Source organism: Elgaria multicarinata, chromosome 4 (genome assembly GCF_023053635.1).
Source record: "Elgaria multicarinata webbii isolate HBS135686 ecotype San Diego chromosome 4, rElgMul1.1.pri, whole genome shotgun sequence".
In the NCBI taxonomy this organism is placed as follows: Eukaryota; Metazoa; Chordata; class Lepidosauria; order Squamata; family Anguidae; genus Elgaria; species Elgaria multicarinata.
This window is the reverse complement of record NC_086174.1, coordinates 110,038,687-110,062,857: the sequence shown is the minus strand read 5'-3', so window position 1 is coordinate 110,062,857 and position 24,171 is coordinate 110,038,687. Positions and strand designations below refer to the sequence as shown.

General features: G+C 42.3%; 1 protein-coding gene across 1 annotated transcript; it reads right to left on the bottom strand.

Annotated features, from left to right (window-relative positions):
* Positions 1-3,392: 3,392 nt before the first annotated feature.
* On the bottom strand, positions 3,393-24,171 carry CGAS (cyclic GMP-AMP synthase). The gene is made up of 5 exons (XM_063125800.1): positions 23,244-24,171; positions 19,496-19,727; positions 17,669-17,911; positions 16,431-16,533; positions 3,393-3,856 (listed from the first exon to the last, which is right to left on the bottom strand). Exons 1-5 carry the CDS (start codon positions 24,090-24,092, stop codon positions 3,508-3,510), a joined length of 1,776 nt encoding a protein of 591 aa, XP_062981870.1. The 5' UTR covers positions 24,093-24,171; the 3' UTR covers positions 3,393-3,507.

Genomic DNA, 24,171 nt, shown 5'->3' with positions numbered 1-24,171 from the left:
CACTAGTTCTTTATCATAACTCCAGAAAATGTGTCCATTGCAGTAGTAAATTGCCACCATCAGATATTCCCTGTCTTTTTTGTTTAGGGAAGGCCCATGTATTTGAAGCCTCTCCGTGTTGCCAATCTTTCTCAAAGCAAACATGGAGGGACAGAAGAGACATTCTAGGAATGTAAATATGAACTGGAGGCTAGCACTCTGCTTTACAGCACATCCAGCTAAAATGTTAAAAAAGGGTGGGGGATAATGACCCTTTGCAAGTATGTATTTTTTACTTACATCAAAGAATTTAGTATCATGAGAACCTGCTCTTGCATTGTATGATAAATGGCAGTAGGAGAAGTGTGTGTATGGGGAGGGGAGAATTTGAATGACTATGGGTGTATGTGACCCCTGCAGACACCTAATGTAGTCCTTAGGGCCAAAAAGGTTATGCACCCCCTGATGTAAGCTGTGTGCACCAGTGACGCTAGGAATTTCTGAGCATCAGTAGCAGTATTATATCCCTTTTGAGGAAGCTTCAAGGGAGGCATAGCAGCTGGGCCTTGTACTGAAAATCCCACTCAAGTCCAATGTTTCCTAGTTTCAGTGGGCTTCCTACAATAGCCACTTGGCCCCTCTCAAAAGAAGGTGTGTGAGCATGTATATGGGAAATTATACTGGTAAGGGAAAAGGCAAAGGAAAGGGACTATTTTCTCTCCTACTCACCAGCAGAGAACTAGGACATGCATAGTTATAAAGTGAGGATAAAGAAGAATGCACAATGATGACAGGTGGAAAGTTTTCCAAAATGGACTTTTCCCCAACACTTTATTTTTCTGCAGAAAATTTCCCATTTCTAAAAATTCATTTTTTCATAAAATACTTTAGTAAAGAATGGATGACCTTAATTTGGTTTGGTTTAGCTTCAGAACCTATACTAATTGGGTCTGAGTAGAGATGTATAATTTCCAGAAATTTTGAAGCCATTGGAAAAAACCGTTTTCCAGAAAAAATGGATTTTTTTTTTGAAAAATTGAAATAATGCAATATTAGCACTTTTTACAGATTGAAAGACACATTGTTACTTTAGGAACATAAAATGTAATTATGTCCAACTTGGTTTGGCATAAAATTATTACATTTGGTATATTAAAAGTACAGTATATTCAAACAATTATTACAAATTTAATTCACTTTTTTACTTTTTAGGGTAACAAATGGAGCTACAAGCTCCTGAACTGTTAGGAACACCTGAACTGTAAGGAACCTCTTTGGTTCTGCCAGTTTATGAGGAGCAGGCAATTTTTTAAAAAAAAAACAACAACAACAGAAGAAGCCACCAACGTTACTAACAAAAAAAATTATTTTTGTCTCCGCTAGTCCTCCAGTGTCAAGACATAAAGCACCCATTCCCATAAAAAGAACTGAGAAAAAGCGGGGGACTAAGATTCAATGAATATGCATGAAATTTTCTGAGCTATAGCTATCACTATTAGTTTCAGTCCCTGCTTCAGTGGCAGTGCCCCCTAGAGGCAGAAATGCATCTTGCTCTTGCATTTGAGAGTTGTAGTCTCGGTTTGCATTGTAATAATCTGATACTGTACAGTTTTTAGAAATCATTTGGAGAAGCAAATATCTGAACACCCTGTCTTAAACATTTTATTCATCATTGCTAAAATAAAACATCCCATAATCTGTTTTTCTTCATTTTTTTTCAATTTTACGGAAAAAAATGTTTCCCCCCAAATTTTTTCGGTTTTTTTCCGGGCCTTCACATCTCTAGGTCTGTGACACCCCAGTAGGTAACTAAGCCAAGCCCAAACAGGCAAACATTACTAAAGGCTCAAAAGAAAATACAAATGCATTTATTCAAGAAAACTACAGAAAATGTTGAGAATGCAATAATAATGATGATTATCTGAATGTAATTTGGAAGCTGGTTTGTGATTAAATTACTAACATGGGAAGAGAACACAAATTTAAAGTTAGCTAAAAGGATTGCAGTTGACAAAGCCAGCACTACAAATATGGCAAGCAAGATAGTAAATTGAGCTTCTAGTATCATTGCTTGAATATGACTTCTTTACTTACATCTTAAACCTATGCTAAAACATACTACATTTTCTAAGTTCTAGACTTCCTCCTGCACTCTACTTGAATGTAAAAAAGCTAAGCTAAAGCATTGCAAAGTTATGAAGAATGTGAAGAATTAAATGAAGGTAAGGTAAAACAAAATCAAAACAAAAACAAAGTTAAAATTAAATGGTCTAATTAAGTTTCTGGAATTTAAGGGCTTAATTCTGGTTACTTTGGTTAAAAAACAATTGCATCAAATATAAAATCTTACATCTAAATTTTATACTCAGATCTAGAATCTAAACCTTAGCAGCACTTCAAAATATTAAATCTGGAGCAAAAAAGGTTAACCAAATTTGGCTCTAAAATAACTTCTAAATTTAGAAATAATTCCAAGTCCCATCTCCAGAAATGAGGCTATGGACTGTGCCCTCACTATTTGGGACCTTCCAGGAATTCTATGACCTGCTGGGCTGAAGCTGCAAAGCAGGAGGAACAGCGGAGGCAATCTTTGCCTCCCCATCCTCCAACTTCCTGTATTTTTGCTAGATGGGCTTTGCAGCCTGTCTAATGGGGGCACTTTGGAAGAGGAGGGAAGGAGGCTGGAGGAAGCTCAAGATAACTCGTATCCTGGCCTTGCCAGTCTCCTCCCCTCTGTGCCCACAGGGATGCCCCTTTTCCTCCTCTATGACTACTGCTAATGCTATTATTATGGCTTCCAAACCAGTAGGCATCAAGTCAGGATGTTCCCAGTGCTACTTAAGCTGAAACATAGCTTGATGTAACCTTGAAACTCAGCCCTACTACTGTGCAAAGCTATTTCTTTCAGTGCCAACTTTTAATTAACTTTCACAGCCTTTAATTTAGGAATAAGTTGTTTTACTTAAGTTGTTTTGGGATCATAAGTCTGGGGTCTTCCTGCCCATAGGACAGTGGTCCTCTTAAATAGACATCTGGGGTTTTCTAGGGGATCTTGCAGGTTTTCCTACAGTACTCAGACTATTCAACTATAAGACCAAGTTAATGATTCAGTCATACTATTGGCAGTATCATTTACCCATTCGGTATCAAATTAGCAGATGTCAATACCATATTAAGTGGTTACTCTGAAATAATCATAAGGTCTAATCTGAAGGGAGGGGAAAATCCTAGTATATAGCATCATTATAGTGAAGCCACTGAAGTAAGCTGCTAAATGTTTATAGAGTGAGCAAGAATAGGCTAACAATCTGATAAACACACATAAATGAGATCATACTCTATTTAGGACTTCAGAAAACGTTCCAGTTCAATTGCCCCCCCCCCCCCCGCCCCAGCAAACATACTTTTGAGTATTTCTCTCCCTACGCTTTGGTCAACCCACTGAATAATAAGTACCCATATGCAAAAGGAATAATTTCCAAATTCATTTGGGCTCTTTATGAGTTCATATATTCCCAATTTTTAAATTTACAGAGAAAATACTGGGAAACTATTTTGTTTCTCGCTTTCAATTGCTTCTGCTAATTTTTTACACTTTGCCTTTTCAATGATCTCCTCACAGAAAAAGTTGAACTTGGGTATAAAAAAGTGTTGAAGCTCAGCCTTTTTAAGACAATCGAGAAAATAATCCAATAGTCTCACAAAGCATTCAACAAGTTTTGCTGCAGGCCATTCGTCATCCTTGGGCCATTTGGTACATGCATGAAAAAAGGAAGTTTTGGCATGATAAGAATTGAATTTTTCAAAATGACTTCTGTTTTCATGTCTTGTTTTAAGCTGTTCCAACAGATACTTCAGAAGCTTCAGACAGTCTTTCCTGTTGAAAAACAATGAAAACATTGTGAAACATGCTATTTACACACAATATACCAGAACTGCTGTCCTATCCTGGTTCACTGAATGAGCAGCGTTTTTGTGTATACAACTTGTTCTCTCTTCCTTCATGTAAGTAAAACAAATAGAAACTGTTATATCAAGAGTAGGGAACTGTTCCCCACCCCATGTCCAGAGTCCCACCCCCTGATACCAAAGAAGTGAGAGGCATGGGGCAATCAGTTTCCCCACTGCTGCTTTATGTGATGTCCAAACCTAGGCTCCTAGTTTGTTGTTCCCCAACAAGCCAAGATTTCTAAGCCAAAAACAAATTCAAGTTTATTTCTGACTTACAAGCCTAGCTTGTTTGGAAACATCACGTAAACTTTTCCATTTCTGGTTTGTTTCACCCATTTGTACAAAGGAAGGTGCAAACAAGCTGCTTTCTCCAGGTTGGTGTGAGGAAGGCATCCCCCTATCGCCCAGGAAAAGCAGGGACTCACATGACTGAGTTTTAAGCCCTCTATTGGTCTGAAGCTCCTCCTAGCCAGTTCGTCCCTGCTTCTCGCCCAGGACAGAGCTACTGCTCATCTCCTCCTATCTCAAGCCTATACTTATCTCTATTTCTAACACTTTTTAAACTTCTTACCTCTTTGACTTTCTTTCTTATAACCAGGCTTTATTTTTTCATCCTCTCTTACCAAAAAACAAAACAAAAAACAAAAAACCTTTTCTGCTTCTTTTTCTCTGCCGCTTGCCTATCATTCTCTATGACCCCTCCGGCAAAGAAAACCATTTCGAAGCCTCAAAAGAAAAAGAAAACAATGACTCATGTGAGAGTCGTTAGGAAGCCATCAGCAGACAAAAGGATGACCTGCCAGAAAGGTCAAGGAGATAACCAGTTTGCCGGCTTAGGCTGCCTACTGAGTCTCCCAGCCACGGAGGATCAAAGAGATCACCAGCCCGGAGGCCAAGGCCCCTCGCTGAGTCTCTTACACACCGGGAATGGTTCGATCCCGATGCGGCTGAGACTGAGGGAGTGGGGGGTTCAGCACGCCACCCTCTCCACTCAGAACAAGAGGAGGAAGCAACGGAGCAGCTGGATGCTACAACAGCATCAAGGGTGAGAACAAATCCATTCTTTCTCCCCCACGTGGATGTTTCCCGCCAAACAAAGTGGGCGGCCATTTTGAGTTGCAGTTTCGATTCCAACTTGCAAAGGGAAGCCCCTCCTCCTTCCACCTCCTCCATTGCTCAGACACAGAATAATGTCCCCAACGCCTATCCTAAGCATGGCTCAAATAGATAAATCTGTTTTAGCACAGATCACTAAAGCAGTACTGAGCATTTGTTAGACAAGCAAACCTTGAGATCAAGCCATTCTGCAAAACGCACCAGAGGCTTGCACACTTCTGAGTCTTCCTCCTCTCCTCCTCCACAATTAGAAAACAAAAATAAAAACAATGATAAAACAAAAAACAAAAATAAGGCTTTCAGGTCAAAACAGCCCAATTCTTCCCATAGTCTGCACTCATCAGCAGGCTCTGGGGACGACTCTCCAGACCCACACTCCATAGCCAAAGGTCGCTCTAACAAATCCAAGACCCCCTTGGCTGAGCCCCACCATGACAGTGATTCCTCCATAATGTCACTGCAGGAGTTCTTTTCAGAAGGAGAGGAGGGTGGATGGTCAGTCATAGAAATTACAGACCATATCTCGGCTGATCGATTCTTTAACAAAGAGGATTTTTTACCTTTATTGTCCAAAGCAATTGTCTCTCTAGCTAGTGAGCCAGTACAACCCGACAAACAGCAATCTTTATCTAGAGGGGCAGCGATGTTTCCAGAACCCAGGCCAACCACCAGAGAGGTACCTTTTCCCAATTCCTTTAATAAATTAATGAAGGAGGAGTGGAAATCTCCCTTCCAGGGAAAAAAGGGAGTCAGTACAGCGCAGAGGTTTTATACTCTTCCTCACAATGTGATGGAAGAATTAAAAATTCCATTAGTAGATGCCCCTGTGGCGGCCTTGCTCTCAGGTGCTGTATTGCCAAAAGATGGTGACTTTCCCCTAAAAGACCACGGGGAAAGAAGATCAGATACAGCTTTAAAAAAGGCGCATGAAGCTTCAGCCTTAGCTTTAAGGCCCTCAGCAGTATCATCTTTTTTCGCTAGAGCTTCCATCTTATGGGTGGAAGACATAATAAACAATAAGGAATTAGATCAGCCTACTTTATACAGAGGACTGCTCAAACTCTCTAAATCATTTGCCTTCCTGGCTGATGCTACACAAGATGCGCTTCAGTTTTCAGCCCGCCCCATAGCAGCTGCTAATGTGGCCAGACGTTCCATTTGGCTTAAGCACTGGAATGTTGATCTTCCCTCAAGGGGAAATCTTGCGACTGTACCTTTCACAGGTGCACACCTTTTTGGAGAAGAGGCCTTAAAAGATGTCCTCATAGAGACTAAGGATAAGAAAAAAGTTATGCCTTCATCCTTCCGGCGAGAAGATAAAAAACTCATCCGGTCTTATACATCCTTTCGCCCATTCCGGACCACTAACCAATCTTCCTTTCGATCCAAAAGCTACAGGTTTCCTAAACCAGCATGGTCCAGATCCCGCTTTCAGCCCAGAAGCGCCAACTCCTCTAGCGCTTCTGCCAAACCCCCTTCTACTTTCCAGACCTCAAGGTCTGGACGACAGCAGTTCTGACGCCAGGGAACCCTTCATCGGGGGGAGACTTCAACATTTCCTCCCAGCATGGGAACAATCCACAGACGATCGCTGGGTCCTGGACACCATCTCCCATGGTTATCTCATAGAGTTTTGGAAACAACCTCCCCCTCGGTTCATCCCATCCCCCACATCACAATCCGCCACCAAGAATCACATCATATCTACCACCATACAGCATCTACTTCAAATAGGAGTGATAGAACCAGTATCATCCATAGAAAAATACGAAGGTATTTATTCCATCTTATTTCTAGTACCCAAAAAGGGCAAAGGCTGTAGACCAATTCTGGACCTCAAGCTTCTGAACAGGTTTGTCAAATATCGAAAATTCCGTATGGAGACATTGCAAACCATCAAAGAAGCCCTTCACAAAGCAGACTATTTGACTTCCATAGACCTCACAGAGGCATATCTGCATATTCCCATCTCACTACCTCACAGAAAATTCCTACGCTTCACGTACCAGAACTATCATTACCAGTACAAAGCACTTCCATTTGGCCTATCCTCAGCACCCCGCATCTTCACCAAGATCATGGTGACACTAATAGCTCATCTCCGGCTAAAGGGCGTGCATATTTATCCATATTTGGACGACCTTCTTATCCGTTCTGTTTCCAGTCAGAAAGCCTCGCAGGAGCTACAGACAACTGTCGAGTGCCTAGAAAGACACGGCTTTGTCAGAAACAGAAAAAAGAGCCATCTCACACCCACCCAGGTCCTCCCTCATCTAGGAGCACTCATCGACACCTCCAAGGGTTTAATATTCCTCTCCCCAGAGAGAATAGTCAAGCTTCAGGACCGCTCAAGGGCAATTCATCGGCAAAGAATAACCAACTTAATGGATGCTGCGCATCTTCTGGGTTTAATGATCTCATGCCTCGGCATTCTCCCATGGGCCAGGCTGCATTCTCGCCCCCTTCAGTGGTTTCTATTACCCTTCCAAGCTCAAATAGCAAGGAGGGATCGCCTCCCAATACTTCTCCCTCTGCATGTCAGAGACTCCCTCATGTGGTGGCAAGACCTCCAAAATCTGCAGGTGGGCAGCCCCTTCCAGGAGCCTCAGAGGATCTTACTGACAACAGATGCCAGCCTCAAAGGGTGGGGAGCCCACTGCAACTCTCTCCTGGCCCAAGGAAAATGGAATGCAGAGGAAAAATGCCACAGCATCAACTGGCTGGAGCTCAGGGCAGTACACCTGGGTCTAAAAGCATTCTCACGCCATCTGCAACATTCTCATGTCCTAGTCAGAACGGACAACACAACAACACGAGCCCACATAACACGTCAAGGGGGTTCCAAATCCCTCTCCCTACACCTGGAGGCCCAGAGCATGCTATTATGGGCCGAACAGAACTTAGCCTCCATATCAGCCCAACACATCAAAGGGACCCTGAACCATACAGCAGACTATCTGAGTCGGCAACAAATAGACCCAGGGGAATGGAGCCTACATCCAGCAGTCTTCCAGAGAATCATACACCATTTCGGCCCACTAATGCTGGACCTGTTTGCATCCAGGCACAACCACAAGCTGCCAAGATTTCTCTCCAGATTCCAGTCTTACGGAGCCGAAGGGATAGATGCACTGTATATCAACTGGCCGAAAGAGAGGCTCTACGCATTCCCTCCAATCCCCCTCTTAGTCAGAGTTCTACAAAAAATCAGAAAGGAACAAGCCACTGTAGTCCTAGTAGCCCCCTTCTGGCCCCGATGCCCCTGGTTCTCCGAGATTCTAGCCCTAGCAGTGCAAGGTCCATGGTTCCTGCCCCAGATCTCAGATCTCTTGTCTCAGGGACCAGTACTGCACCCAGACCCAAATTGGCTCAAACTAGCCGCCTGGCTGCTGAGACGTCCATCTACTTAACTCTGGGTTATTCTGAGGATGTCATATCCACCCTGCTGGCATCCTGCAAGGACTCCACCACCAGAATTTACGAAACAACCTGGAAGTCCTTCTGCAGGTGGAGTGAAAGGGAGAAGCTTATTCCACGGGCAACAGGTGTCAAGGAACTCCTAGCCTTTCTCCAACAAGGCCTTCAGATGGGTTTAAAACCGGGTACCCTGCGCAGGCAAACGTCAACCCTGTCATCAGTCCTTTCCAGGCCTGGTAGGCAGCCACTAAGTTCACACCCTCACATCAAAAGATTCCTCCATGGAACAGCACTCAAGAGTCCTCCCATTGTCCATAGGTTTCCTTCCTGGAGCCTACATGTTGTACTTTTTGCATTGACTAAACACTATGCATTTTGTCACAAAAAGTTCTTTTCCTTGTGGCCATAACATCTGCTCACAGAATCTCAGAGTTATCTGCCATCTCAATCAGAAAAAGCCTCATCACCTTCCATAACGATTCTGTCGTCCTTCAAACAGACCCGACCTTTATCCCTAAGGTCAACACGCTATTCCATAGGTCACAGGAGCTTATTCTGCCATCTTTCTGTCCTAACCCTTCTCATCCACAGGAGAAGGCCTGGCACAAGCTGGATGTCCGCAGAGCCATTAAAGTTTACTTAAAAAGGACAGAGTCCTTTCGAAAATCTGATTCACTGTTTGTTTCCTTTCACCCTGTGGCTATGGGCAAGAAGGTTACTAGATCTACCCTAGCTAGGTGGTTAAAAGCATGTATTTTTTCGGCCTATGAGGCCTCATGCCTCCCCAAGCCATTAGGAGTCACAGCTCACTCCACTAGAGCAGCAGCCACATCAGCCGCCTTAAGTACTAATGCCCCTCTGGCAGAAATCTGCAAGGCGGCCACCTGGACAAGTCCTAATTCCTTCATAAGACATTACAAAATAGACACATATGCCTCAGCGGATGCCTCCTTTGGCAGGAGAGTCCTCCAGCAGGTTGTAGGACTACAATAGACTCGGCTTAAGATTTTCCCACCAAGATAAGGGGTTTTAGCTTTTGCATATCCCATTGTGGGATGCCTTCCTCACACCAACCTGGAGAACGGAACATTGGTACTTACCGAGAAGGTTCCTTCTGGGTTGGTGTGCGGAAGGCATCCCAACCACACCCTGAAACACCACCGAGTCTATCAGGCCACTTGTCTCTGCATTTAGCCGGCCAGACCTTTTCCTAAGGATCCTCAAAGTTTGTACTCTCAGATTGATTTCTAAGTACTTACTAAGTTATCTGTTCCTCTGTGGTTCTTCCTTACCTATGATACAAAGAGATGCTTCCTTTCTCAATTTCTGAGCTTTAGCCATGGACGGAACTGGCTAGGAGGAGCTTCAGACCAATAGAGGGCTTAAAACTCAGTCATGTGAGTCCCTGCTTTTCCTGGGCGATAGGGGGAGTTAACCCATTGTGGGATGCCTTCCGCACACCAACCCAGAAGGAACCTTCTCGGTAAGTACCAATGTTCCGTTTTCACAGTAAAGCAGGATAGTTCAGAAATTCTGGTTTGTGTGAAGATGCCTATATTGGTAGATTTATAGGTAGGAGTATCTAGCTTCATAAGCCCAATTGAGCTACAAAAACTGGCTATGGTTAAGCTATGATCTTTCAATCTTAGTTCCTCCCATCAGTAACATGAACAATAATTGCCTTCCCTGCGAATGTAAGAGCCCTGCTACATCAGACTGAAGGCCCATCAAGTCCAGCATCCTGCTCGCACAGTGGTCAACCAAATGCCTATGGAAAACCCAGGTCATGAACAATAGCACTGTCCTGATCATGTTCCCAGGAAGTGGAGTTCAGAGGAATGCTGCCTCTTGATGCTGGATATAGCATATAGCCATTGGGACTAGTAGCCTTTGATAATCTTATCCTCCTAGATTGTGCAATCCCTTTTTAAAGCCAAGTTGGTCATCACTACATCTTGTGGTAAAGAAATTCATGGTTTAATTATGTGCTGCTCGAAGACCTACTTCCTTTTATCTCTCCTGAATCTTTCATTAGATGATTTAATATTATGAGGGAGGAAGAACGTCTCCCCGTTAACTTTCTCTACTTCCTAATGTTATACTCGTCAGTCATGTTCCCCTTATTTACCTTTTTTTCTAAGCTAAAAATCCCCAAATTTCTTCACCATTTCTTGTTCTATAATACCATTTTAGCTACAGTGTACATAGTATTCCAAGTGTGTTCAAACCACATATTTGCATAAAGGCAGTATATTGGTAGTTTTCTTTTGATCTAACGATCTCCAACACAGAATTTACCTTTTTTGAAGTTAGGCTTTTTTGCTCCAACATGCATCGCTTTACATTTGATAACATTGAACCACATTTGCCATTTTACTAGCCATTTGGTTTGGGGAGATCCTTTTAGAGCTCTTTGTTATCCATTTTTATTTTAACCACCCTGAATAATTATGTGTTGCCAGTAAACTTGGCCACCTCATTGCTCACCACTAACTCCAGATTATAAGATTATAAAGCACCAGCCCCAATACAAATCCTTAGAGGGACCCCACAGGTTACAGTCCTCCACTGTAAGAATTGTCCATTTATTCCTACTCTCCTTTCCTGTTTTAACTAGTTATTGATTCTCTTATCCAATGACTGCTAATTTTGCTCAGGAATCTTCGTTAAGAGCTTTGTCAAAAGTTTTTTTGAAAGACAAAGTAACCAATATCTACCAGATCACCTCTATCCATAAATTTATTGCTTTTAACCATAGGTACAAAACACAAACACATCCATCGGGACAGAAATAGATATAAACAAGGTGGGAGAAATTATACATTCCACCTCTATCCACATGTTTGTTGTCATTCTGGCTTAGTTTGTTTTTTGTACTAAAGGCTTACATATTTTGGCCAAAGAGTACAATTTAAAATCAGCACACAAAACATTAAGAAAACAAGTAAAATTAAACAAAATGTAGCCTATACAACCATAAAACATTGCAATTAAAAGGCTAAAACAGGAGTTAAAATCTTATGAAGGTGCAATTTTAAAATGTTCAGATCTCTAGGGCCTTTTCTATACCTAAGGATTATCCCAGGAAAATGGAGGGATTGTCCCTGCCTGCTCCCGGGATCCCCTGTGTGGCATTTGGATGCACAGGAACGATCCCAGGATATAGGGCTAGTGCAGACAATGCCCCAAGTTACTAGGGCCCTTTACAGAAAGAGAATCAGGTGAATAGAGGAATTTTTCCCTGCAGCTTTAATCACAAACACTGCAACCCTTTGAACAATAAATTGATTTTCCAATTGTAGAAGGAAGTCCAGTTTCTGTGATATAGCCCAGTATTTCATTTTCTTTAGCAAAGAATCTAAATAATTTTCTCTAGTGTCAGAGTATAACCTACACTCAAGCACGTAATGGGCCAAATCTTCCAAAACTGGATCTCCACAAACACAATCTCTTCTGTACTGGGATACCATAATATTGCCCCCATTTCATCATTGTATCCATTTGTTCAAAACATAATTTAGTAAAAGCTATCCAATCTTCCATTTTCATAGGGAATGACAGGTATTTTTCATATTGGTGCTGTTGTTTTGTCGTGGATAGCCATTTTGTAGTGGCTGAGGCTGTGAGAGCAGCTAAGTCAGTTCGGACACCAACATTGGAAACTATTTGAAAATATTTCTGCTGGCATTTGCTCTTGGATTTAGTGCTTGGACAGAAAAGCCAAAATTTAAGAGCAATTTTTATAGTTTTGACCACCAAGAGCTTTCTAGATCAGATAACTCCTGTTCTTCCACACAGATTTTAGGGAGCCTCTTCTGATTAGTTGTTTATTCTACACCAGAAATTAACTATCCTGGTATAAATTAGTCCAGATGTCTTTTGCATGTCCAGCTCAACTCTAACTAAATGAGCTGGGGAATATTTTGAGACCACTAAAATCATACACATAAAGCAGCCTTGAATGTTTTCAATTTTTGAAAGATCTGTAAAACCCCAAATGTCTGCACCATAGATTAACATTGGTATCACCTTTGCTTTAAAAATGTTTACGATTGGATGTAGTGAGCCAGGGTATCTATAACTGAATAGTCTATTCAAAGATTATAAGCAAGCAATTGATTTTACTTCATTTTTCTTTATTTGTAAGGCCCAAGTGCCTGAAGCCGAAAAAATTATACCAAGGTAGCAATAGGATTTTACCTGTTCTATCTCTTTAGAGTTCATGCGCCATTTATGCGATTTTTTTCTTCTTACCAAAGACTACAACTTTTGATTTGTCATTGTTAATGACTAGGTCACTTTCTCCACAGTAGGCGCTGAACTGTTTTAAAAGTCTTCTTAGACCGACTTGTGAAGTTGAGAACAATATCATATCATCTGCGTAAAGAAGAATGCTCAGTGCCCTATTTGAGATTTTGGTCATATGATACCCCTGCTTATGGAGCTATGCTACAATATCATTAATGTAAAAATTAAAAAGAAGAGAAGTTAAAATACAGCCTTGACGTACACCTTTTTGTGTTGGAGTCTGGTCCTGTAAGGGCAAAGCTTGTTCCTGTACGGATTTTGGATATGTATCTGAATAAAGTACTTTTATTAAAAATAGGAGTCTAAGATCAATATTTGTTTGTGACAGCTTTTCCCAAAGACAACACCTATTTATGGAATCAAAAGCTCCACTTGTCAAATGAAGTCAGTAAAAAGCTGACTTCGTGTTGCATTGTACTTAGTTATCAGATGATGCAGAACATAACAGTTATCCATAGTAGATCGCTCTTTCCTGAAGCCAGCCTGTTCTTCCACAAAGATGATGTTTTCTTCCGCCCAGTCCTCACGTTCATGCAAGAGATACTTGGCATAAATTTTCACTGGGATATCAATCAAGCTTATAGGTCTGTAGTTATTTGGATCCTGTCTATTTCCTTTCTTATATATAGGCACAATTATACTCAGATTCCAACAATTTGGGATTAAACCTGTGTTGTTTCTCCTGTTGACCTACAACTTCTCCTGTTGACCTACAAAGCTTTTCACTGTCTAACTCCTTCCTATCTCTCCTCTCTCATCTCACACTATTGCCCCGCTCGTGCTCTTCGCTCCTCTGATGCCATGTTTCTCGCCTGCCCAAGGGTCTCTACTTCCCTTGCCCGGCTTCGTCCATTTTCTTCTGCTGCCCCTTATGCCTGGAACGTTCTTCCAGAACATTTGAGAACTACAAGTTCAACCGCAGCTTTTAAAGCTCAGCTAAAAACTTTTCTTTTTCCTAAAGCTTTTAAAACTTGATTTTGTTCTGACTTTATACTGTTAGTTTTACCCTACCCTGTGCCTGTTTGCATTCTCTTCCACTCCTTATTGTTTTATTATGATTTTATTAGAATGTAAGCCTATGCGGCAAGGTCTTGCTATTTACTGTTTTACTCTGTACAGCACCATGTACATTGATGGTGCTATATAAATAAATAAATAAATAAATAATAATAATAATAATTGTTTTTATATGTGTAAATAGCCCTAACAGTAATGGGGCCTACCAATCTACATCACTTTTGAACAGTTCAGGTGGTAAATTATTGTTTGTAACTCTAGAAGGGACTAGTGAGAAAGGACTAACCTTTGCAGAAGCCATATTGATATTTTTCCAGAAGCCTTTCCTTCAATATGAATAGTAATTTATCTTTAATGCTTTTTATCAGTTTGTGTGATGTTATGTCCTCTATAACATAGTGGGCCAGTTCACATGACCAAAACAAGCCTCCATGGCTTGTTTTGAACTATGGAACATGCTGGGCACAATTTGCATAATCATCGCCTAGCCATGGCTTATGTCATCTGAACAGGGCAGCATGGCTTGTTGGAGAGTTAGACAATCCTAAAATGACCCTAGAACAGCACATGTTTAACCCCCTCCCCCAATCTATGCCACAAGCTGTGGCCGGGTGACAATTATACAAATTGTGCCCAGCACCTACTGCAGCTCACAAAAAGCCACCATGGCTTGGTTTGATCATGCAACCCAATTCATAGAATAATACCACTCCCAATACACCTTTCCCTATCTTTCATATAGAGTTTATACCCAGAGATGATGGTATCCTGCTAGTTCATTCCATTCCATCAGGTTTTTTGTTTTGCCCATTGTGACTCGGTTCAGATGACACAAAAACCTATGATGTGAAATTTTTAACATATTGTGGGCTTATTTGTCCAAACTACCCCTCATAATAACCTTATTTAACTCCCCATGGGTTATTGTGTTGTCTGTTCGGCACCAGGGGTTATTTATTATTATTTATTTATTTATTGCATTTGTATACCGCCCCATAGCTGAAGCTCTCTGGGCGGTTCACATAAGTCAAAACATTTAAAAGCATTATACAAAAATTAAAAACCACAAAAACATGCAAAATGCGCATACATTTAAAACCACTGTAACAATTTTAGAAACAATGAGCCAAAAAAAAAAGAAAAGAAAACAGACCCAGGCTCATTACATATTGCTATTTGCCCTGGCCCACACAGTTGCGTGGCGAGAACAGCTCAGAGCATTGCCATGGGACTCTCTATAGAGCAAACTTCAAACTAGCAGGTCCACAACTACAGTAGATATAGTGTCAAAAACATTTTTTTAAAAAGCTATTATTAATATCATGGGAAAGTTATCTGCCTGGTAAGAGGATTGGACTTCACATACCTCTCCCCTACCCCAGAATGACAAAATAATGTCAGGATTTAGTGTGTGTGTGTTTCAATGTGATGTCTGCTAGCTGCTGTGGTAGAAGTCTCCCATTCTTTCTGGAGTATTCAGTGAGGGGTTCAGTATCAGGAAGACATTACATTAAAATAAAGATTATAGAGCATTACTGTCTCCTCACAAGGAAGGGTGAACAAGAGTCTGGCCTTGTAAAACCTGGACCAAGCCTTAAGAAACTATATTATTTAAAGAGCGGAGTAAACTTTTACATAAAAGAGCACCATTGCTTGCTAGTGGATTAGAAATTTACTCTAAATACCTCCCCAAACTCTGTTAACTTGCTGAGACAGTATCAGCAGCTGTATCATTCTCGTAGCGGTGTGGATTATAAGAGAAAAAATATATATCTCAAAATAGATCCATCATTTCCCAACATAAAGTCTTTTTTGCCTAGTTTAGGGATGTCTTTAGCCAAATTAGTACAATGTGTCTCCTGTGAAATAGCATGAGTAGGGTGAGCAAACTATCCATCCTGCTGCAGTTCAGTGACCACTGGCAGATGGACAGAGCTCAGTGACCTAGAACACAACACACATCCTCAATTTTCATTCCATGCATAAAATGTTTCTAATGGGCGTTATTTTGCAATAGAACCTATTCTTTTAAAAAGAAAAGGAAATGAAACTTCAGTGTTTGCCTCAGTGAGCATGCTTCAAGTGATGATTCAGCCATCTGGTATCTCATTCCCTGAACCAGCAGGAACGCTCAGGATTGGGCACATGCTGCTGCTGTCTTCACAGGCTGCCAATACTTCACTGGCAAGACCCAGACTATTGGAGGCCACACAGACTTCTTAGCCCTCATTTCCCTTTCTAGATTCTCCTTTTTTCCCCTTTGAAGGGAATAATGAGCAGGAAGTTAACTCATGCTACTGAGGAAAAGTAGTGCAGTGGGTGGAAGGCTAGGAGCAGACTCCTGCTAACCTGTGCACCAAGAATGAAGGGTCCCTGGTGTTCCCTTTCTATAGAAATGATGGAGACAGAGAATGGAGGAGAAGAAATCACTTAGGGTACAATCCTATGCATGTTTAGAAAGAAAAATTCATATAATTCCCAATATTTCCCCGCCAACCATGTGACTATGGCATGGTGGTACAGTTAATGGAGTGGTGCAGCCACTAAATTGTTACAGTATTCTATTTTCTTGAACAATTTCTGGACTGATACAACAGCTAAAGTAGTGTTGGCAAATAGAATAACAATAATTAGATACTAACCTACAGCATTTTTGACTGTTGGTTTCACAGCATGTCTTCGTGTTGCCATGATTAGTAATCATACTCTTCTCAATGTTTGAGAATGAAAGTCGCCAAGTATTCTCTAAGTAAAAAAGGAAGAAGAGCAACATTTTGCAATATTGATTCCCAAACTTATTGGAATTTTTTTTCTTTTTAAACATCTGAAAAAAGTGGGGTTCACTTTAGTAATAGATGATCTAATCCTTTAAAGACACTGATCTGTTTCACATGACATAACAGCACACCATGGCTTAATTTATCTTTGGCTTTTCAAGTTGTGCAAATACACGCAGCAGGGGTTGCTTGCAAGTGAGCCATCCCTCAGTTAATTCCAAGGCTTGTTTAGGATAATCTGAGGATTGCCTAATCCTCAAACAACCCCTGCCACATGGGTTCGCATGATATAACAAGCAACAGCAAGCTGGGAGTCCACAGGTACCATGCAAAAATGGCCCCTATGGGCACCCAGCAAAATATGACAGTCCTTATCAGTAAATAAGCCACAGCCGGCTACCATGTCATACAAACCTGGTCACTGCATGAACATTGGAACTCATAAGAGCACAGTTTCAACCATGGAAAGGTACCACAGCTGCTGTACTGCTAGCTCTGGTCTCAGATCTTGAATTCTGCATAAATAAGCTGGGCAAGTGCTAAATCATAACTGGCATCTAATGTATTAGCCTTGGACAAGGAAAGTAGCCCAATCCTGCATCTCTCCCCTGCAGCCCCTTACACAGCAAGTTTATGTCAGCTTTAGCTGCCATGATTCAGTTTATTCCAGTATAGTTCAATCTCACCATCACAATGGGATTGTTCCACTATTTCCCACCCTTAATATTTTACAGATTTTCCTCCTTTCTAGGAGACTCTCGATCTTCTGTTTTTGTTGTTAAACAGTAAGTCTTGTAGAAGGAATAACTTATTACTATAGCTTCTTGGACTACGGTAATATAGAACAGCTAGAAGATCTGCCACAATGCTTGGCTTTTTTTTTTTTTTTGGCTGTTCCTTCCCCTCTGCCCTACCACTACAGCTGAGTGCTGCACAGTACATAAGCACCTACATCCACCTGTGCAAAACATATCTTTGTGGTAGAGAGACTGGACTGCATGGCAGAATCTCTGTGTTTAAGTTTAGAATTCTTTGAGCTTCTGTATGACCAAGTGTATGCATTGAGCCAGACAACCTCAAAGACAGTTATTTATTTTTAGTACCTTTATAGCACTTTCCATCTTTTACATGCTTGGGCACTAGATAGAGTGGTTCATTGAGGTAGGCTTGCTTCACTTTCGCTCCTAGCCATCCTTTAATATCCAGGCCATTGTTCGTACTATCACACCAATTCCGTTGCCGACATTCCAAAGCTAGAGTGATATCTACTGATATATCTGAGGGAGGGTTTTCAATTCTAAAGGTTACTGCTGGGCTTCCAGGCCTCTTTCTCTCTACAGTCACATCTGTTAATAACAAAAAATAATAATAATTTCTTTCCCCCGCCCTGACATTCAATAAACTTTTGTTGATTATTTCACCAAACCATGAGCAAAACACTGGAAGCCAATACAAAGAATATAATGGATATAGTATAAACAAGCTACAATGCAAACTTTTTACCCAAGGAATCCACTTGTGGAACAAAATGCCAGTAGCTGACATACATCTTGAAAAGGGCAATGTGATAGTGACAGTATTACTGTTCTGTTATTTTTCCTCTAAGTAGAAAGTAGTCCAACTTTCTACTTTCTACTTAAGTTGGACTAAGTGGTCCAACTTAAACATGATGCAACAGTAAAAGAGATCACAAGTTTAAATTCTGTCATCATCTCTTATGTGTTTTTAACATGCATAGGATTACGTCCTTAAAAATTCAAAGGAAGACTATTGGAGTCACTGTAAGAAAATATATAGGCTGTCCACAAAATAGTTTGAGAGGTGGGGAACTAAATTAGGGTGTGGGGGACAGATGATCCTGCTACTCAGCCCTCCACAGGATGAATGACATTGGGGGTAGGGCTACATCACCTGCCATAACTTTTTTTCCCACCCGAAGCAGTGGGTGGGTAATGGGTTGGGGCCTGGCTTCACTGCATGCTTAGCCCATTGGGACAGAGTCAGCAACTGGAGCAGCACTCCAACCACCAGATGGCTGGGAATGTTCACCCACATGGTGTCTTCCCCAACAGGGAAGGTGCCACATCCCTCAGACGACAACACACACACACACACACACACACACACACACACACCTGCTTTGCATTCATCATCTTAAAGTTAACTTGCATACCTTCAGTTTGCTTTTTCTCTACCAGCTCCATCTTATGTTATTTGCCCTGATCCAATGGGCATCAGCCGTCACTGACGCTAAATACTAGCATAATTTCTGGGTCACTCTGGAAAGGAAGCATGGTGGTAGACAAAGCTTTCCGCCAGTTGGTTGCCCTGGCAGAGTCTGCAGTACAGTCCTACATACGTGTACTTAGAATTAAACTCAGATGTATTCAGTTGGACTTAATCCCAGGAAAGTATGTTTAGGGTTGTTGTCTAAAATAAAAGCAATTATAAGAAGCCAGTACTGCCACTATTGCAAGTGTCCCCTGCCCTATGAAATATTTAGACCCCAGGGTTTCCCCAAAATCACACACCCAGTTTCAGTGGACCAAATTTCCCCACTCCCATTCCTATCAGGCAAGCCATTGGTTTTGATAGTGCCCCAGAACAAATGTCAGATTGTGCCACTGGCATAGATAAAATACTAGTCAAAACTAAAATCAAAGTTGTAATTAACTTTTTTTCAGTTGACTATCTTAAGGAAACGCATATCTTTATGTGCACATTTCTTAAGGCAAGCTAAAATTAGTATATTAACAGTTTTCTAGTTCAATGTTTCCCGTAAAACCCACATCACTATTTGAGCTTAGGTTTTATTTATTCCAATGGGACTGGACTGTTTAGCTGTGTGTGCCCAGTATTTTTGAAAAGTGTTGCTTGTCACTGAAGAGATGGGGTGGGGTGGGGTGGGGAATTAAGTAATGAATACTTACCTTTCATTTCCCCTATTTCTTGCATAATAATGTGCCTTAGTTCTGAAAGCATAGTAGAAGATGAAAGTTGTCTTTTATCATCTAAAAATTTGTCCAGAGCCCCTCTTCCAGGATTCCTTTTCAACTTTACATAATAAAAAGCACCAGAAGCAGCACCAGCATCACAGGGTTCCAGCTCAATTCTTAGATTTGGCACTTTAAGCATAATATCAAACTCATTTGGGTTACACACCTGTAAACCAGACAAATATAAATACTGAGTGTATTTCTCATTTTTCCAAGGCTTGAAGTGTATTAAAAAAAACATGAATAAGACATAGTACAAAAATAAAGTTCAAAACACAGTACTGTTACAGCTGTTGACAGATCACCACGTTACGCTGATTGCATACTAGGACTTCAAGGTGATCAGTTGATGTTTCATTAAGGGAACTTATTGATGGGAGTAGTCTAATATAACAAAAGACATTGAAAGGTCCAACAGAACCAGGAATTATTCCCCTTGATATTGTTGGGTTAGGAAAAGTGCAGAAAAGAGCAACTAAAATGATCAAGGGGTTGGAGCAAATCCCCTAGGAGGACAGGTTACAATGTTTAGGGAATGGTTGGCTTAGAGAAAAGTTGAGTAAAGGGAGACATGATAGAGGTAGTAAATATTATGCATGATGTGGACAAAGTGGATAGGGAGACGTTCTCTCTCATAATATTAGAACTCAGGGTCATTTCATGAAGCTGATTGATGGGAGATTCAGGACTGATAGAAGTACTTCCTCACATAGTGCATAAACTATGGAATTTGCTCCCACAACATGTAGTGATGGCCACCTATTTGGATGGCTTTAAAAGGGAATTAGACAAATTCATGGAGGATAAAGCTATCAATCGGTACTAGTCTTGATGGCTATATGCTACCTCAAGTATTAGATGCAATATACCTATATACAGCAGATGCTAAGGAACCTAAGTGGGACGATCCTATTGCACTTAGATCATACTTGTAGATTTCCCAGTCAGCAGTTTAGCCACTGTGTGAACAGAATGCTGGACTAGATGGACCTTGGTCTGATCCAGCATGGCTTTTCTTATGTTCTTAAGGAGCTGCAGCTATGTAATTAGACAAAATAACTAGAAAAACCAATTCCAACCCCAATTCTAACTAATCCCAATATTCATATCGTACATGACACAAGTTCAAAACTCAAAAAACCACAGCAAGATGAAGGGAAAGAGAGATGAGGATGTATATGTCAACCCTGTGGTTGATTCAAACGAACACTTGGCAATATCCTAATCCATTATCTGCTGCCTCACCACACATATCTAAGTATACTCAGATCCCTATTTGGCTGTGTGATAGCCTCTGGAAATCTTGCCAGTCTTGGCTTGCAGCCACTCCAGTCTATACAAAGTCTGTTTCGTGCACTTCCTAAACAAGAATTAGCCATGAGTGTTAAAAAGCGGCATACAAAAATACTGAATCATAGAATAGCAGAGTTGGAAGGGGCCTACAAGACCATCGAATCCAACCCCCTGCTCAATGCAGGAATCCACCCTAAAGCATCCCTGACAGATGGTTGTCCAGCTGCCTCTTGAAGGCCTCTAGTGTGGGAGAGCCCACAACCTCCCTAGGTCATGGCTTCCATTATCGTACTGCTCTAACAGTCAGGAAGTTTTTCCTGATGTCCAGCTGGAATCTGGCTTCCTTTAACTTGAGCCCGTTATTCCGTGTCCTGCACTCTGGGAGGATCGAGAAGAGATCCTGGCCCTCCTCTGTGTGACATCCTTTTAAGTATTTGAAGAGTGCTATCCTGTCTCCCCTCAATCTTCTCTTCTCCAGGCTAAACATGCCCAGTTCTTTCAGACTCTCTTCACAGGGCTTTGTTTCCAGACCCCTGATCATCCTGGTTGCCCTCCTCTGAACACGCTCCAGCTTGTCTGAGTCCTTCTTGAATTGTGGAGCCCAGAACTGGACGCAATACTCTAGATGAGGCCTAACCAGGGCCGAATAGAGAGGAACCAGTACCTCACATGATTTGGAAGCTATACTTCTATTAATGCAGCCCAAAATAGCATTTGCCTTTCTTGCAGCCATATCACACTGTTGGCTCATATTCAGCTTGCGATCTACAACAATTCCAAGATCCTTCTCGTTTGTAGTATTGCTGAGCCAAGTATCCCCCATCTTGTAACTGTGCATTTGGTTTCTATTTCCTAGATGCAGAACTTGGCATTTATCCCTATTAAATTTCATTCTGTTGTTTTCAGCCCAGCACTCCAGCCTATCAAGATCCCTTTGAAGTTTGTTTCTGTCTTCCAGGGTATTAGCCATCCCACCCAATTTTGTGTCATCTGCAAATTGGATAAGCGTTCCCTGCAGGATATAAATAAAACATGGGTGTCTGTCCACATGACTACCCAAGGTGCCTTTTGGTGTAACCTGGGTTTCCTGCCCAATTATTATTAAAGCTAGTACTGCAAAGAGAATGGATCTTGCCTGTAAAGCACGGGTCCACAACCTCCAGCCCATGGGACTTATCCTAATCCCTCTGTGGATCTGTTTCTCACCTCCTCAAGCCTCCCCCACCTCCGTCGCACCAGCCTGGAGGCTATCAGGGCCTTGGGCGGGTAGAGGAAGCCCCTTGTTATCGCCACCAAAGAAGGGGAAGTGGTGCACAGGGGAATCTCCTTGTAATCTCTGATCACGGGTCGGAGATAACAAAGAGATTCCTGGGGAGAAGCATCAGGTGTGCTTACTGGAGCTCCTGGCCCATGGAGCTGCCTTCTCTGAAGGCAGTGGGAAAACAGGTGAACAGGAGTTCCATAGAGACAAAGAGGAGAGAGACTTTCTAGATATACTTTTTTTAAAAAAAAATCAGCTTACTTAGGACCCGGAATCAATATTATTGGGATATTTAAAAGACAAGTCGAGCTGGAGGACATGCAGCTGATAGTAAATATATTACCCAGAGCCGGCGCTACCATAGAGGCCACTCAGGCGGCCACCTAGAGCGCCAAGGTAAGGGGGGTGCCAAACGCTGCACCCAGAAGCTGCTCTCCCGCAGCGGCTCTGAGAGGGCGGCTTCTGAGCACGCCGTTCCAAAGCCGCCCGCCCACCCCAGCATCCTGGCTTTGCTTTGGCTGGGAATCATGCACATGGTGACAGACGCATATGGCTCGTTCACCATAGAATGAAGAGGTTGGGTATCAAGCAAGGCTGATACTCAGCCTGGGGTCAAATGCCCATAATGTTGTGACACAGCAATGCTCAACAGACAAATTCATTTGATAGAGCTTTCCCTGTCACAAGGATTTAGTGGGGAAGGTCTGTGCTGCTGAAAGGTAGCAATGTGCATGATTCAGTTTTTTTTATACCCAATCCCTAAGCCAAGGCTGCACATCTTTGGTGGTATCTGCTTGTGCTGAAACGTGATAAAGTGCTTTCAAACATTACCTCAGCTACATGGAGCACTGTCATGCAGAAACACTTTTCAGCAGCTTCAATATGGGGCTGTAATGTTGAAGCTGGCCCATCTAAGACTAGGTTTTGGAGCTAGCAACTCTTTGACACAGACTATGAAAGCAGCCAACCCAGAAACCAGATGCCCAGAGATATCAGTTAAATCTCCAGCAACTTTTTAAAAAATAATAAACCATAATTTCCCTGTCTATCACTTGGAATGGGAAGATGGGCTAATCACATCTTCTGCAAGGATTCGATTACATTTGGCCCTTTTTTGTTTTTGTTTACCTTGACATGCTCATAGTAACTGCCAGTACCCATTACTTCAATAGAGCTGAAACAAGGTTCCTTTTTTATTGCCGTTACTAGGATGTCCCTGATCTTGTTAACACGTTGTGAGGCAGTTATCAGTTTCTCTTTCTTTAATTTGATTTTTCGCAGCACGTCTTTTAAGACGGCTTCATCGAAAACAGGTTGGGGGGGAGGAGGAGGAAGAGGGGCGGCGGCAGCTGCTCCCCTCTGGTCAGACTCCATTGCCCTGAGGGCACACTCCTGCTTCGCCCGAGAACCTGGCTTCTTCTCCTTGGGCCCATTTCTCTTCTCTGCCTGCTCACGTTCCTCCCCTTTGGGGGCGCCCTCCCTAGTCTTCTGGGAAGCTTTTCCCCCTGTACAGGTCGTTCCTTTCTCCTCTCTGGGAAGTGGCTTCGTCTTCTGGGAAGCGGGTTTTCTTCTGGCGTCAACTTCTGCCATCACCTGGGTTGGCCCGTTTTCTTTGGGAGCACATCCCCGCTTCGTCTGGGAAACTATTGGTTTCTCTTCGGACTCCACTTTTACTTTTGCCTGCTCAGCTCCCGCGGTTTTGGGGATGCCCACTTGTTTCTTCTGGGAATTTTTTCTCCCTCCTGGGACAACGTCTTTCCCCGCCTGGGCAGACCCCTTTCCTTCCTTCTTGGGGGTGGCTTTGCTTTTGGCGGAGCGGGGCGCCGTGGTGGGGCGCGCTGTGGTTTCCCCGTCGCCCTGCCTACCTCCTCGCCGCTTGGGGGCCGAAGCTGCTGCTGCCGCCGCCGCTGCATCCTTTTTCACTGGCTGAGCAGCTGTGGTCTTCTTTGCGCCTCTCCCGGCTGCCCCGCGCTCCATAGCCTCCGCCTTTTTCCTTCCAGGGAAAAGAAAGGAAAAAACCAAAGAACAAATGCCGCCAACACGCGCCTTGGCTGAA